Genomic DNA, 15462 nt, shown 5'->3' with positions numbered 1-15462 from the left:
CCATAGGCTCCGCTGGTTCCGCTCCCATAGGCTCCGCTGGTTCCGCTCCCATAGGCTCCGCTGGTTCCGCTCCCATAGGCTCCGCTGGTTCCGCTCCCATAGGCTCCGCTGGTTCCGCTCCCATAGGCTCCGCTGGTTCCGCTCCCATAGGCTCCGCTGGTTCCGCTCCTATAGGCTCCGCTGGTTCTGTTCCGCTCCCATAGGCTCCGCTGGTTCCGCTCCTATAGGCTCCGCTGGTTCCGCTCCCATAGGCTCCGCTGGTTCCGCTCCCATAGGCTCCGCACCCATAGGCTCCGCTGGTTCCGCTCCCATAGGCTCCGCTGGTTCTGTTCCGCTCCCATAGGCTGCGCTGGTTCCGCTCCTATAGGCTCCGCTGGTTCCGCTCCCATAGGCTCCGCACCCATAGGCTCCGCTCCCATAGGCTCCGCTGGTTCCGCTCCCATAGGCTCCGCTGGTTCTGTTCCGCTCCCATAGGCTCCGCTGGTTCCGCTCCCATAGGCTCCGCTGGTTCCGCTCCCATAGGCTCCGCTGGTTCCGCTCCCATAGGCTCCGCTGGTTCCGCTCCCATAGGCTCCGCTGGTTCTGTTCCGCTCCCATAGGCTCCGCTGGTTCCGCTCCCATAGGCTCCGCTGGTTCTGTTCCGCTCCCATAGGCTCCGCTGGTTCCGCTCCCATAGGCTCCGCTGGTTCTGTTCCGCTCCCATAGGCTCCGCTGGTTCCGCTCCCATAGGCTCCGCTCCCATAGGCTCCGCTGGTTCCGCTCCCATAGGCTCCGCTGGTTCCGCTCCCATAGGCTCCGCTGGTTCCGCTCCCATAGGCTCCGCTGGTTCTGTTCCGCTCCCATAGGCTCCGCTGGTTCCGCTCCCATAGGCTCCGCTCCCATAGGCTCCGCTGGTTCCGCTCCCATAGGCTCCGCTGGTTCCGCTCCCATAGGCTCCGCTGGTTCCGCTCCCATAGGCTCCGCTGGTTCCGCTCCCATAGGCTCCGCTGGTTCCGCTCCCATAGGCTCCGCTGGTTCGTGGCTGATTTTGCCGTTACGTCCCGGACTGTCCGCTGTGTTCTGGGCTCCGGATCCGATATCGGAATTCCTTGTGAGCCCCAATGGTGACAGGAACCAGCGTGAGTGAGGACGGCGCCGTACAGCGCCACAGAGTATGCGGGCACCACATGACCGTACAGACGCCTCCCCGGAGGGCGCCCCCCGTCACCCACACACGTGCGGCCTCGCCCCCAGCAATGACCTGATCATCGCGCTCTGCTCGACCACTTCCTGTTCCTAATAAAGTTGTGGCATTGACAATGGGACACTCGGCGGTGGACTGCTCCGGTCTGCTCATGGGGCGGGGCTTTTGTCACTCAGACGAGAGTAGCGGAGCGCAGAGCGCAGCATTATTCAGCAGCTCCGACACCCGGCAACATGGTGAGAGCGGTCGGGGCCCCGCGGAGCGCGGGAGTGGAGGCTGAGGCATCGCTGAGATCTGGAGAGACGGCGGAAGGGACCGGGGGAGATGGCGGAGAGGACCGAGGATAGTGCGGAGGACCGGGGGAGAGTGGAAAGGAAAAGGGGACCGGGGGAGATGGCGGAGAGGACCGAGGATAGTGCGGAGGACCGGGGGAGAGTGGAAAGGAAAAGGGGACCGGGGGAGATGGCGGAGAGGGCGAGGATAGTGCGGAGGACCGGGGGAGAGTGGAAAGGAAAAGGGGACCGGGGGAGATGGCGGATGGCGAAGGTCCAGGGGAAAGTGGAATGGACATGGGGCTGGGGGAAAGTGCGGAGGGGCGAGGAGAGATGGAGAAGACCGGGGGAGAGTGCAGAGGATGGAGGCTCAAGTGTAACTGCCTCGGAGACATCGATGAGATCTGGAGAGATGGCGGAAGGGACCGGGGGAGAGTGGAAAGGACATGTGGTCAAGGGAGATGGGGGGGAGGAGATGTAGGGCGGTGCAGCACTGTGGAGAGGACGGGTAGGTGGCAGACAGATGAGATGTAGGGCGGTGCAGCACTGTGGGGAGGACGGGTAGGTGGTAGACAGATGAGATGGAGGGCGGTGCAGCACTGTGGGGAGGACGGGTAGGTGGCAGACAGATGAGATGTAGGGCGGTGCAGCACTGTGGAGAGGACGGGTAGGTGGTAGACAGATGAGATGGAGGGCGGTGCAGTACTGTGGAGAGGACGGGTAGGTGGTGGACAGATGAGATGGAGGGCGGTGCAGCACTGTGGAGAGGACGGGTAGGTGGTGGACAGATGAGATGTAGGGCGGTGCAGCACTGTGGAGAGGACGGGTAGGTAGTGGACAGATGAGATGGAGGGCGGTGCAGTACTGTGGAGAGGACGGGTAGGTGGTGGACAGATGAGATGTAGGGCGGTGCAGCACTGTGGAGAGGACGGGTAGGTGGTGGACAGATGAGATGTAGGGCGGTGCAGTACTGTGGAGAGGACGGGTAGGTGGTGGACAGATGAGATGGAGGGCGGTGCAGCACTGTGGAGATGGGTAGGTGGTAGACAGATGAGATGGAGGGCGGTGCAGCACTGTGGAGAGGACGGGTAGGTGGTAGACAGATGAGATGTAGGGCGGTGGAGCACTGTGGAGAGGACGGGTAGGTGGTGGACAGATGAGATGGAGGGCGGTGCAGCACTGTGGAGAGGACGGGTAGGTGGTAGACAGATGAGATGGAGGGCGGTGGAGCACTGTGGAGAGGACGGGTAGGTAGTGGACAGATGAGATGGAGGGCGGTGCAGCACTGTGGAGAGGACGGGTAGGTGGTAGACAGATGAGATGGGGGGCGGTGCAGCACTGTGGAGAGGACGGGTAGGTGGTGGACAGATGAGATGTAGGGCGGTGCAGCACTGTGGGGAGGACGGGTAGGTGGTAGACAGATGAGATGGAGGGCGGTGCAGCACTGTGGGGAGGACGGGTAGGTGGTAGACAGATGAGATGGAGGGCGGTGCAGCACTGTGGGGAGGACGGGTAGGTGGTAGACAGATGAGATGGAGGGCGGTGCAGCACTGTGGAGAGGACGGGTAGGTGGTAGACAGATGAGATGGAGGTGGGTGCAGCTCTGTGGAGAGGACGGGTAGGTGGTAGACAGATGAGATGGAGGGCGGTGCAGCACTGTGGAGAGGACGGGTAGGTGGTAGACAGATGAGATGGAGGGCGGTGCAGCACTGTGGGGAGGACGGGTAGGTGGTAGACAGATGAGATGGAGGGCGGTGCAGCACTGTGGGGAGGACGGGTAGGTGGTAGACAGATGAGATGGAGGGCGGTGCAGCACTGTGGAGAGGACGGGTAGGTGGTAGACAGATGAGATGGAGGGCGGTGCAGCACTGTGGAGAGGACGAGTAAGTGGTAAACAGATGAGATGGAGGGCGGCGCAGCACTGTGGAGAGGACGGGTAGGTGGTAGACAGATGAGATGTTGGGCGGTGCAGTACTGTGGAGAGGACGGGTAGGTGGTAGACAGATGAGATGGAGGGCGGTGCAGCACTGTGGAGAGGACGGGTAGGTGGTAGACAGATGAGATGGAGGGCGGTGCAGCACTGTGGGGAGGACGGGTAGGTGGTAGACAGATGAGATGGAGGGCGGCGCAGCACTGTGGAGAGGACGGGTAGGTGGTAGACAGATGAGATGGAGGGCGGTGCAGCACTGTGGAGAGGACGGGTAGGTGGTAGACAGATGAGATGGAGGGCGGTGCAGCACTGTGGGGAGGACGGGTAGGTGGTAGACAGATGAGATGGAGGGCGGTGCAGCACTGTGGAGAGGACGGGTAGGTGGTAGACAGATGAGATGGAGGGCAGTGCAGCACTGTGGGGAGGACGGGTAGGTGGTAGACAGATGAGATGGAGGGCGGTGCAGTACTGTGGGGAGGACGGGTAGGTGGTAGACAGATGAGATGGAGGGCGGTGCAGCACTGTGGAGTGCTTTGTGGGTGAGTGATACAGGTTGAATTCTAGAGATGTTTGTGGTGGAGATGACCTGAGCGAGCGATCAGATGTAGAGAGTGAAAGAATAGGAGTCAAATCAACAAGTCGGGCCGCTGCGGAGCAGTGGTGGAGCCACTCGAGATTGGAGCTTGTGAGCAGCCGGGCCCTCGTTCCTCCTGTGTGAATTGTGTGTGCGTGTCATCTCTGATGATCGCTTTCTGATTGACAGATGTCAGGACCTCTCCTGTCCCAGACTTCTGGCTGATGACGCTTTCATACTTGTGCATTGTAACAGATCCTCTGCTGTGAGAATAATTACGTCAAAGTGTGTATTCAGCTAAGGAAAATAAGTTTGCAAGCGGAGATCCTGAAAATGGCGGACAGTGAAGTCAGTGATAGAAATCTGGTTCGTGCAGTCAGTGACGTCAGGTCCTGCAGGGCGCAGCTGCTCGGGCAGAGCTGCCTTCATGTCACTTTCACTTTTACTTTGTGACTCGTGTCCTAATATAGTAAACTCGGAGGCATTTCAGACACTTCTGCTATAAAGTACAGAGCCCCCTCACCCGGTGATAGAATGTACAGAGCCCCCCACCCGGTAATACATTGTACAGAGGCCCCCACCCGGTAATACAATGTACAGAGCCCCCCCCCACCCGGTAATACAATGTACAGAGCCCCCCCCCCACCCGGTAATACAAAGTACAGAGCCCCCCCACCCGGTAATACAAAGTACAGAGCCCCCCCACCCGGTAATACAAAGTACAGAGCCCCCCCCCACCCGGTAATACAAAGTACAGAGCCCCCCCCACCCGGTAATACAAAGTACAGAGCCCCCCCCCACCCGGTAATACAAAGTACAGAGCCCCCCCCCCACCCGGTAATACAAAGTACAGAGGCCCCCATCCGGTAATACAATGTACAGAGGCCCCCCCCACCCGGTAATACAATGTACAGAGGCCCCCCCCACCCGGTAATACAATGTACAGAGGCCCCCCACCCGGTAATAGAATGTACAGAGCCCCCCACCCGGTAATAGAATGTACAGAGCCCCCCACCCGGTAATAGAATGTACAGAGCCCCCCCCCACCCGGTAATAGAATGTACAGAGCCCCCCCCCACCCGGTAATAGAATGTACAGAGCCCCCCCCACCCGGTAATACAATGTACAGAGCCCCCGCACCCAGTAATACAATGTACAGAGCCCCCCCACCCAGTAATACAATGTACAGAGCCCCCCCACCCAGTAATACAATGTACAGAGCCTCCATGGTGATATAATGTTCATTCTGCATTACTGTGGGGGACAGTATATTGTTTTGGGGGAGGGGTGTCTGCACATTGAGTCATATTTTGGGGATTGGATTGTCACACATTAAGTATGTGGTCATTATTTTAGCTCCGTATTTGTAACCAGGAGAGGAACAATTGGAGAAGTCTAATAGAGACTCGTCAATTCTGTATTTGTAGCCAAAACCAGGAGTGGGTATAAATACTGAGCGTGTGAACATGGCCTCATCCAGACTCGGCTTTACATGTACCCGATGCTCCCCTCCCCCCGGGGGCTTGTGTTCCCCTCCCCGTTGCACCTGGTTTGATACCTTATGTGATGCAGTGACCCCTGTTACAGCTAGGGGGCGCTGCATGTGCTCCTCAGGATATGCATGTGGACGTTTACTTGATTGTGATGGTGAAACAGTGACCGGCATGATTGTAAATGGCCGGTATGTGTCGCAGCGGTCCCCTGCACTGTAAGCCCAAAAAACGATGTTGAGCTGGGACTTGTAGTCCATGAGTGTATTTTCCTATAAGGGGGGCTTATAGGGCTAGTCAGAGAGCCCACATATGGGGGTGGTTTCGGATATATATAATGTGACTGATGTCTGGTCACGTGGTCGTGTATTTTGAACCTGAGTGGTCAGTGCAAGGTCCTAGAAGGCTTGTGTGTTGGAAGTTGCTAACTTCCTGAAGAGCGCATGGTGAGGCCCTGGAGGCCGATGTGAAGAGCGCATGGTGAGGCCCGAGAGGCCTGTGTGAAGAGCGCATGGTGAGGCCCGAGAGGCCTGTGTGAAGAGCGCATGGTGAGGCCCGAGAGGCCTGTGTGAAGAGCGCATGGTGAGGCCCGAGAGGCCTGTGTGAAGAGCGCATGGTGAAGAGCGCATGGTGAGGCCCTGGAGGCCGGTGTGAAGAGCGCATGGTGAGGCCCGAGAGGCCTGTGTGAAGAGCGCATGGTGAGGCCCGAGAGGCCTGTGTGAAGAGCGCATGGTGAAGAGCGCATGGTGAGGCCCTGGAGGCCGGTGTGAAGAGCGCATGGTGAGGCCCTGGAGGCCGGTGTGAAGAGCGCATGGTGAGGCCCGAGAGGCCTGTGTGAAGAGCGCATGGTGAGGCCCTGGAGGCCGATGTGAAGAGCGCATGGTGAGGCCCGAGAGGCCTGTGTGAAGAGCACATGGTGAGGCCCGAGAGGCCTGTGTGAAGAGCGCATGGTGAAGAGCGCATGGTGAGGCCCTGGAGGCCGATGTGAAGAGCGCATGGTGAGGCCCGAGAGGCCTGTGTGAAGAGCGCATGGTGAAGAGCGCATGGTGAGGCCCTGGAGGCCGATGTGAAGAGCGCATGGTGAGGCCCGAGAGGCCTGTGTGAAGAGCGCATGGTGAGGCCCGAGAGGCCTGTGTGAAGAGCGCATGGTGAAGAGCGCATGGTGAGGCCCTGGAGGCCGATGTGAAGAGCGCATGGTGAGGCCCGAGAGGCCTGTGTGAAGAGCGCATGGTGAGGCCCGAGAGGCCTGTGTGAAGAGCGCATGGTGAGGCCCTGGAGGCCGATGTGAAGAGCGCATGGTGAGGCCCGAGAGGCCTGTGTGAAGAGCGCATGGTGAAGAGCGCATGGTGAGGCCCTGGAGGCCGATGTGAAGAGCGCATGGTGAGGCCCGAGAGGCCTGTGTGAAGAGCGCATGGTGAGGCCCGAGAGGCCTGTGTGAAGAGCGCATGGTGAAGAGCGCATGGTGAGGCCCTGGAGGCCGATGTGAAGAGCGCATGGTGAGGCCCGAGAGGCCTGTGTGAAGAGCGCATGGTGAGGCCCGAGAGGCCTGTGTGAAGAGCGCATGGTGAGGCCCGAGAGGCCTGTGTGAAGAGCGCATGGTGAAGAGCGCATGGTGAGGCCGGTGTGAAGAGCGCATGGTGAGGCCCGAGAGGCCTGTGTGAAGAGCGCATGGTGAAGAGCGCATGGTGAGGCCCTGGAGGCCGGTGTGAAGAGCGCATGGTGAAGAGCGCATGGTGAGGCCCTGGAGGCCGGTGTGAAGAGCGCATGGTGAGGCCCTGGAGGCCGGTGTGTTGAGAGGTCCTGACCGTAGGATCGGATCCCTGAATAGCACCCGGTGAGGCCGGTGTGTTGAGAGGTCCTGACCGTAGGATCGGATCCCTGAATAGCATCCGGTGAGGCCGGTGTGTTGAGAGGTCCTGACCGTAGGATCGGATCCCTGAATAGCATCCGGTGAGGCCGGTGTGTTGAGAGGTCCTGACCGTAGGATCGGATCCCTGAATAGCACGCAGTAAGGCCGGTGTGTGTTGGATGGTCTCGGGGGGGGGGGGGGGGTACAGACGTCCTAAATAGCACCCGGTGAGGCCATGAGTGAGCGGAGTCTGTGATGGCCCTGCGCTGGGGGAGCTACCGACCTTCTGTGGGTCTGGACTGTCAGGAGTGCCCTGGTCACAAGGACGGTGATCCGCAGCTTCCCCGGGAGAGAGAACTGGAGTTGGTGTCTGGAGCTCCTGTAAGACACCTCTACAGACTGTTGGTGCTTGGAATCTTCTATGAACGTTAATGAACTGTTTGGTGTGCGGTCGCCCTCAGTCACTGGACAGAGAGGTCCGGTGTGTTTAGGGACTGCAAGGAAAAGCCATGTGGAAATATTATGGACGGTGGTAGGCCTGTGACGTGTGGTTTATACTGTGTAAAATCAACCTCATAGACCAGTGTTCCCCAACTCCCGTCCTCAAGAGACGCCAACAGGTCAGGTTTTAAAGATTTCCTTAGTATCGCCCATGTGGTGGAATAATTGCCTGTGCGGGTGAGCAGATCTCACCTGTGCAATTTTAAGGCAAATCCTGAAAACATGACCTGTTGGTGGCTCTTGAGGACAGGAGTGGGGGAACACTGCCATAGACTGTTTATCTGAGCAAAACCGTGCCGGTCTGCGTTATCACCGTGTCAAGCGAGTGTCCCCCAACACAAGCAGTAAGCGCTGCACCACACTTGTTATTTCCGGACTTGGTGATAATCTTCTTCCTTTTATTCTGCAGTTCCGTAACCAGTATGACAATGATGTGACCGTGTGGAGCCCCCAGGTAAGTGGAGCCCCCCAGTAAGCACAGCCTCTGCTGCCATGCTCTAATGTCCCCCCAACATGGCTGTGAGCGGTGGGATGTGGCCATTGCTCACAGGGGGCGCTATGTTATGTAATTTCACCGTCCTGTTATTCTAGGACTCTTGTGGTCCTTGTTTTCCTCTCGTTGGACCCTGTGCTGACATATTCGTCTGACTTGTGTGTTTTTCTGCTCGTCCTCCAGGGCCGGATCCATCAGATCGAGTATGCGATGGAGGCGGTGAAGCAGGGCTCGGCCACAGTGGGCTTGAAGTCCCAGACGCACGCCGTCCTCGTGGCCTTAAAGGTAGTGTCCCCTTTGTTGTGCCGCCGGTGCTGAGTGTTTGATGAGCGTCTGACACGTTTTATCGCTGTGCAGAGAGCTCAGTCTGAACTGGCCGCTCATCAGAAGAAGATCCTGAATGTGGACAGTCACATCGGCATCTCCATCGCTGGGCTGACGGCGGACGCACGCCTGCTGTGGTGAGTGCTCGCTCCTGCGCATTATGGGACTCTTTAATCAGTCACTCTTCAGGTGCCGCATTAGCGGATGGATCGGGAGCTCGGGATCAGACGCTTTCCCAGGAGTCTTCTCTGCCCAGTTCAGTGAATCGTATGGATTATTAGATGCCAGAGTACAGGACTTTCTAGTAACGTTCAGTCGTGTGAAGCCTCCTGCTCGGATTCTCTGGTAATCTCTGCTCCGTTTCTTTGCAGTAACTTTATGCGTCAGGAGTGTCTGGATTCTCGGTTCGTCTTTGATCGTCCTCTCCCAGTGTCGCGTCTCGTCTCCCTGATCGGAAGTAGTATCCTTCTAACCTGTAATCGCCGTCCAATGCAGAGGATCGTGAGGGTGGACCAGGCTATGGCCGCCGGGGGTTAGATCTCAGGAGGTCAATAGACAATAATCACTTAGTGGTCCCAAGGGTCTGATCGCTGTGATCTGCACCGCTCCATGAATTAAGGGGGGGGGGGGCTACACTATAGGGCTGTCTGCACCATGGCATCCTCGGCCCCCGCTGCAGCTCTGCTCACTTGCATGGTGTCGGGTGCTGCACAGGAAGTAACTGTAAGGGCAAGCAGCACTTAAAGGGTTTGTCCAGGACTAGAAAACCCCCGAATATAGCCGGCATTGCAGCCCATGACATTTGGAGTGAATGGGGCCGACGTACAACGCCACACACAGGCAGTGATCAGGGGCAGCGCCGCCTAGGAAGGCTAGCAGCCATGGCTTTGAATCGTGGACATGGCCTTCAATCTTTTTAATCTCATGATGGGGAGAAGGGATTGTTTTCTTTCACAAATATCATTGAAGCCCCTGCCAATCTATCGTTGTCCCGTCACTGCTCCTGGAGGTCTTTACAGTCCTGTCTACAACATGTGACCACTGCAGCTAGTCACTGGGCTTGAAGGTCGCACGCCTATATGTGTGGTAATTTTTGCGAGTTCAGTGATTGGCCGCAGCGGTCACGTAGACCAGATGTCACTGGTGCCTTTTAAGAATGAGCGGCTGTGAGGCGTCATGGGGGGGAGGTCCGTGGTGAGTGCGGTTTTGTGTATCTCTATCCCACATGGGGCAGATTTATCACCCCTGCTAAAAGAAATATTCTTTGTTACCCAAAGCAACCAATCGCAGCGGTTACCAGACTGTTTTGATAAACGAGGCCGTAAATGTATATTAGTTGCTATGAGGGGCAGGCTGCAGGGGTCACCGGACGTTGCTCACAGGGATCAGGTTCTTACAAGAAATCCATCATAAGGTCATATTCCCACAGCGCATAAGCATCCTCCACTTCATCCAGAAAACTCGGATGATTTATTTCCCATGTGTCGGCCGTGTAGGATCCATTTTCTGGGCCACTGTTCTGCGGCTTCGGGCGGCATCAGATTTTTCTTTATTTTTTTTGCCACTAATAGACCCGGCTGTCTGAGTCTCATGACACAAGGAAGAAAATAATGCGCTGGGATTTACTGACACAGATTCGGTCCGTGCAAAAGAAAACCTGTCGGCTGCCTTTCGCCATATTACAGTGGTGTGAATGAGCTCCAATATCAGCAGCCAAAGCAGGAATGCCGCAGTGTGAACAATGAGAAGGCGAATGTCTGACTGCCACTTGTTCTATTTCCCTATTCCTCGTGCTTTACACCTGTGTATGTATGATATATATATATATACACACACCCCTACCCACATACATTACCTTTTTTATGTTTAATACTGTAACTAGAGAGGCCCTTTAAGTGTCTCCTATCAGCCGCTACACTATCACTTACTGATACATGATCCCCTTTTCGCTGCCCCCTAGCCTCTCTGTATCTGAGCAGCTACTTTGGTTTTCCTGTGTTTTATTCCTTGACTGTCCCCCAGAAACCCAGATTCCCACCCAGCGCTACGGGCGGAGACCTTACGGCGTGGGACTCCTCATCGCAGGATATGACGTAAGTTCCACCCGCAGGGATGTAGGCCGTAGTGTTGAAAACACCTTTGTGGTGGGGCCAATGACACCCCCCCCCCCCCTCCCCTGAGTTTGGGCCGTGTAGTGGGTTGTTCCCCTGTACAGCCGATTTTCATATGTTGCGATTTGATACAAAATGGCGGCAGGGTTGCCTCCCTCTGACTAGAGGTTGGCAGCTTCCACAGTGGATGATGTGCATTGTAGTTAACCACCATTACAAAAGAAATAGTCATAGATGCCATTATATACAGGAAGAGGGCGCTGGGCTGTGGCGTCAGGCACATGATGGGAGGAGGGCACCGGGCTGTGGCCCTTGGGCACATGATGGGAGGAGGGCGCTGGGCTGTGGCGTCAGGCACATGATGGGAGGAGGGCACCGGGCTGTGGCCCTTGGGCACGTGATGGGAGGAGGGCGCTGGGCTGTGGCCCTTGGGCGCGCGATGGGAGGAGGGTCGCTGGGCTGTGGCCCTTGGGCGCGCGGTGGGAGGAGGGTCGCTGGGCTGTGGCCCTGGGCGCGCGGTGGGAGGAGGGTCGCTGGGCTGTGGCCCTGGGCGCGCGGTGGGAGGAGGGTCGCTGGGCTGTGGCCCTGGGCGCGCGGTGGGAGGAGGGTCGCTGGGCTGTGGCCCTGGGCGCGCGGTGGGAGGAGGGTCGCTGGGCTGTGGCCCTGGGCGCGCGGTGGGAGGAGGGTCGCTGGGCTGTGGCCCTGGGCGCGCGGTGGGAGGAGGGTCGCTGGGCTGTGGCCCTGGGCGCGCGGTGGGAGGAGGGTCGCTGGGCTGTGGCCCTGGGCGCGCGGTGGGAGGAGGGTCGCTGGGCTGTGGCCCTGGGCGCGCGGTGGGAGGAGGGTCGCTGGGCTGTGGCCCTGGGCGCGCGGTGGGAGGAGGGTCGCTGGGCTGTGGCCCTGGGCGCGCGGTGGGAGGAGGGTCGCTGGGCTGTGGCCCTGGGCGCGCGGTGGGAGGAGGGTCGCTGGGCTGTGGCCCTGGGCGCGCGGTGGGAGGAGGGTCGCTGGGCTGTGGCTCTGGGCGCGCGGTGGGAGGAGGGCGCCGGGCTGTGGCCCTGGGCATGCTGCGGGAGGAGGAGGGTGTGGGGCTGTGGCATCGGACACGTGGTGGGAGGAGGGTGTGGGGCTGTGGCCCCGGGCACGTGGGAGGAGGAGGGCGACGGACTGTGACCCTGGGCATGCTGCGGGAGGAGGAGGGCGCTGGGCTGTGGCATCGGGCACGTGGTGGGAGGAGGGCGCTGGGCTGTGGCATCGGGCACGTGGTGGGAGGAGGGCGCTGGGCTGTGGCATCGGACACGTGGTGGGAGGAGGGCGCTGGGCTGTGGCATCGGACACGTGGTGGGAGGAGGGCGCTGGGCTGTGGCATCGGACACGTGGTGGGAGGAGGGCGCTGGGCTGTGGCTCTGGGCGCGCGGTGGGAGGAGGGCGCTGGGCTGTGGCTTTGGGCGCGCAGTGGGAGGAGGGCGCCGGGCTGTGGCCCTGGGCATGCTGCGGGAGGAGGAGGGTGTGGGGCTGTGGCCCCGGGCACGTGGGAGGAGGGCGACGGACTGTGACCCTGGGCATGCTGCGGGAGGAGGAGGGCGCTGGGCTGTGGCATCGGGCACGTGGTGGGAGGAGGGCGCTGGGCTGTGGCATCGGGCACGTGGTGGGAGGAGGGCGCTGGGCTGTGGCATCGGGCACGTGGTGGGAGGAGGGCGCTGGGCTGTGGCATCGGACACGTGGTGGGAGGAGGGCGCTGGGCTGTGGCATCGGACACGTGGTGGGAGGAGGGCGCTGGGCTGTGGCTCTGGGCGCGCGGTGGGAGGAGGGCGCTGGGCTGTGGCTCTGGGCGCGCGGTGGGAGGAGGGCGCCGGGCTGTGGCCCTGGGCATGCTGCGGGAGGAGGAGGGTGTGGGGCTGTGGCATCGGACACGTGGTGGGAGGAGGGTGTGGGGCTGTGGCCCCGGGCACGTGGGAGGAGGAGGGCGACGGACTGTGACCCTGGGCATGCTGCGGGAGGAGGAGGGCGCTGGGCTGTGGCATCGGGCACGTGGTGGGAGGAGGGCGCTGGGCTGTGGCATCGGGCACGTGGTGGGAGGAGGGCGCTGGGCTGTGGCATCGGACACGTGGTGGGAGGAGGGCGCTGGGCTGTGGCATCGGACACGTGGTGGGAGGAGGGCGCTGGGCTGTGGCTCTGGGCGCGCGGTGGGAGGAGGGCGCTGGGCTGTGGCTCTGGGCGCGCGGTGGGAGGAGGGCGCCGGGCTGTGGCCCTGGGCATGCTGCGGGAGGAGGAGGGTGTGGGGCTATGGCATCGGACACGTGGTGGGAGGAGGGTGTAGGGCTGTGGCCCCGGGCACGTGGGAGGAGGGCGACGGACTGTGACCCTGGGCATGCCACGGGAGGAGGCGGGTGCGGGGCTGTGGCCCCGGGCACGCGGGAGGAGGAGGGCGCCGGGCTGTGGCCTTGGGCATGCTGTGGGAGGAGGAGGGTGTGGGGCTTTGGCCCCGGGCATGCGGGAGAGGAGGAGGGCAACGGACTGTGGCCCTGGGCATGCCACGGGAGGAGGGCGTGGGGCTGTGGCCCCGGGCACACGGTGGGAGGAGGGCGTTGGGCTGTGGCCCTGGGTACGTGGGAGGAGGGCAGTGGATATCTCTGGCTCTCCCTGCAGCATTATCCGTTCTTTTGCACGTCTGAGATGAATTCTCAGGGGGGTCTGTGTGTTTCCACACTCTGATATCTGAGCTCGGGGGGGCTTCCATTTCTCTGTAGCAGCCTCTCTCCTGGATGTAATTCTCCTTCCTGCTTCCACAGGACATGGGGCCGCACATATTCCAGACCTGCCCCTCTGCAAACTACTTTGATTGCAAAGCGATGTCCATTGGAGCTCGGTCGCAGTCGGCTCGCACTTATCTGGAGAGACACATGTCCGAGTTCAGTGAATGTGAGTCACATTGGCATGGAGATGGATGTGCATGGTGGGAGTTGTAGTACAGTGAGGGGGTTGTATTGACACACTGTGGTGGGTGGAGGAGGACACCTGGGGCAGCGAGTCCAGTGGTGCTGGTGTATGGGGGCTGCTGACTGATGTGGGTGCTTATCCTCAGGTAATCTGAACGAGCTGGTCAAACATGGGCTCCGGGCCCTGAGAGAGACTCTTCCTGCAGAACAGGACTTGACAACTAAGGTAATAACGAGCGATTGGTGCAGCCGCCGTCCTGCACTGACACATAGTAACAAGCCCTCTGCTCATGTTTGCAGAATGTTTCCATTGGCATTGTGGGTAAAGACTTGCAGTTTACGATCTATGACGATGATGAAGTGGCCCCGTTCCTGGAAGGATTGGAGGAGCGACCCCAGAGGAAGGTGGGTGACTGGAGCACACATGCACGCTGACACTGCTGACACGGTGTGCACTGTGGGGTCACTGATTTCCGGCTGGTTTCCCCTCAGGTGGCGGCCCCTGCGGAGGATCCGGTGGAGAAGCCTGATGAGCCCATGGAGCACTAGATTTTGGATTATTTTTGTATGGCAGCCGCTCTCCTCGGGGTCAGTGCTGCTGGGAGAGACACATTTCTGTAATTCCACATTGTCCTTGATGAAAAGCCAATAAAATGTTTGTTTTGTTTCTTGATCTTGGTGCCTATTCCTCTACAGTTCTTCTGGGTCAAAGAGGAAGCCATAAGTGTCCCCACCCCGACACCCAGGAGACGTGTTGGTCACGTCATGGTGTCGGAAGCGATTCAAGAAGTGACAATAACCTTGTTGAAAATAGTAAGGGTGTTTATGAAATGGCTGCAGGTGGCTTTAATACCTCTGCTTGCTGTGTCCGGGACTTGTCTTACGTAGTGACACAGCGCAGATCCCTGTGTCCTGATCATTTGCCAAGCAAGCAGAGATCCTGAAAATAGCCAGAAATCAAATCTCGAGGGGAACAATCGTCCAAAGCACGGAGATCAGATTTCTCTCTGAAAAGCTGGGATGGGAGACGCCTCTGCCCAGGCTGCAGGTAAGGCCGCGTACACACCATCAGTGTTCAGTCAGTATTGTACACCAGTATTTCTAAGGAACAATCGGAGGAAAAGTCTAATGGAAACGTCACCGGCTACAAATACTGAACGTGTGAACGTGGCCTTAAGATGAATCTTCTGCAGGTTTCCTTTTGATCCTGAATCGGTTGTGTAGAAATCCTGCCGTAAACACGGGGGAATCTCTTGCTGGTCAGTGGCCAACTGAAGCCAAGCGCTCCTCTTCAAGGGTGGGACTTGGTGAACTTTCAATCTATTGCATTGGGGTGGAGGCTCAGATGGTGTGGGACCATGAGCGGGGCCGTGGAGTTGGGGAAGTCGGTACAAAATAGAGCGATTCCTATATCTATAACACGGGTGCAGTAGTTCAGTGCTGAAAATATTTCCATAAGAATTTGGGAAAGTTCTGAAATGTCCTATAAATGTCTGTCCTGTTCCTGATCTCAGGATCTCGGCTGTTAGTGAAGATGAATCTGTGCTGCACTTTATGCACATGCTCATAGAATCGTAGAGTTGGAAGGGACCTCCTGGGCCATCTGGTCCAACCCCCTGCTCAAAGCAGGATTCGCTAAATCATCCCAGTCATATGTCTGTCCAGCCTCTGTTTGAAGACTTCCATTGAAGGAGAACTCACCACTTCTCGTGGCAGCCTGTTCCACTCATTGATCACTCTAACTGTCAAAAAGTTTTTTCTAATATCTAATCTGTGTCTCCTCCCATTCAGTTTCATCCCAT

At 58.8% G+C, this 15462-nt stretch overlaps 1 protein-coding gene across 1 annotated transcript; it reads left to right on the top strand.

Annotated features, from left to right (window-relative positions):
- The first annotated feature begins 1306 nt into the window (after window positions 1-1306).
- Window positions 1307-14333, top strand: PSMA1 (proteasome 20S subunit alpha 1). Its single transcript, XM_073545225.1, has 10 exons — window positions 1307-1419; window positions 8209-8253; window positions 8476-8577; window positions 8650-8753; window positions 8988-9076; window positions 10639-10709; window positions 13514-13643; window positions 13807-13886; window positions 13961-14065; window positions 14153-14333. The coding sequence occupies exons 1-10, from the start codon at window positions 1417-1419 to the stop codon at window positions 14207-14209; spliced, it is 786 nt and encodes a 261-aa protein (XP_073401326.1). The 5' UTR covers window positions 1307-1416; the 3' UTR covers window positions 14210-14333.
- The last annotated feature ends 1129 nt before the right edge of the window (window positions 14334-15462 follow it).

Source organism: Dendrobates tinctorius, unplaced genomic scaffold (genome assembly GCF_039654945.1).
Source record: "Dendrobates tinctorius isolate UK_male_01 unplaced genomic scaffold, ASM3965494v1 ptg000142l, whole genome shotgun sequence".
NCBI lineage: Eukaryota > Metazoa > Chordata > Amphibia > Anura > Dendrobatidae > Dendrobates > Dendrobates tinctorius.
This window is presented reverse-complemented; position numbering and strand designations above follow the sequence as displayed.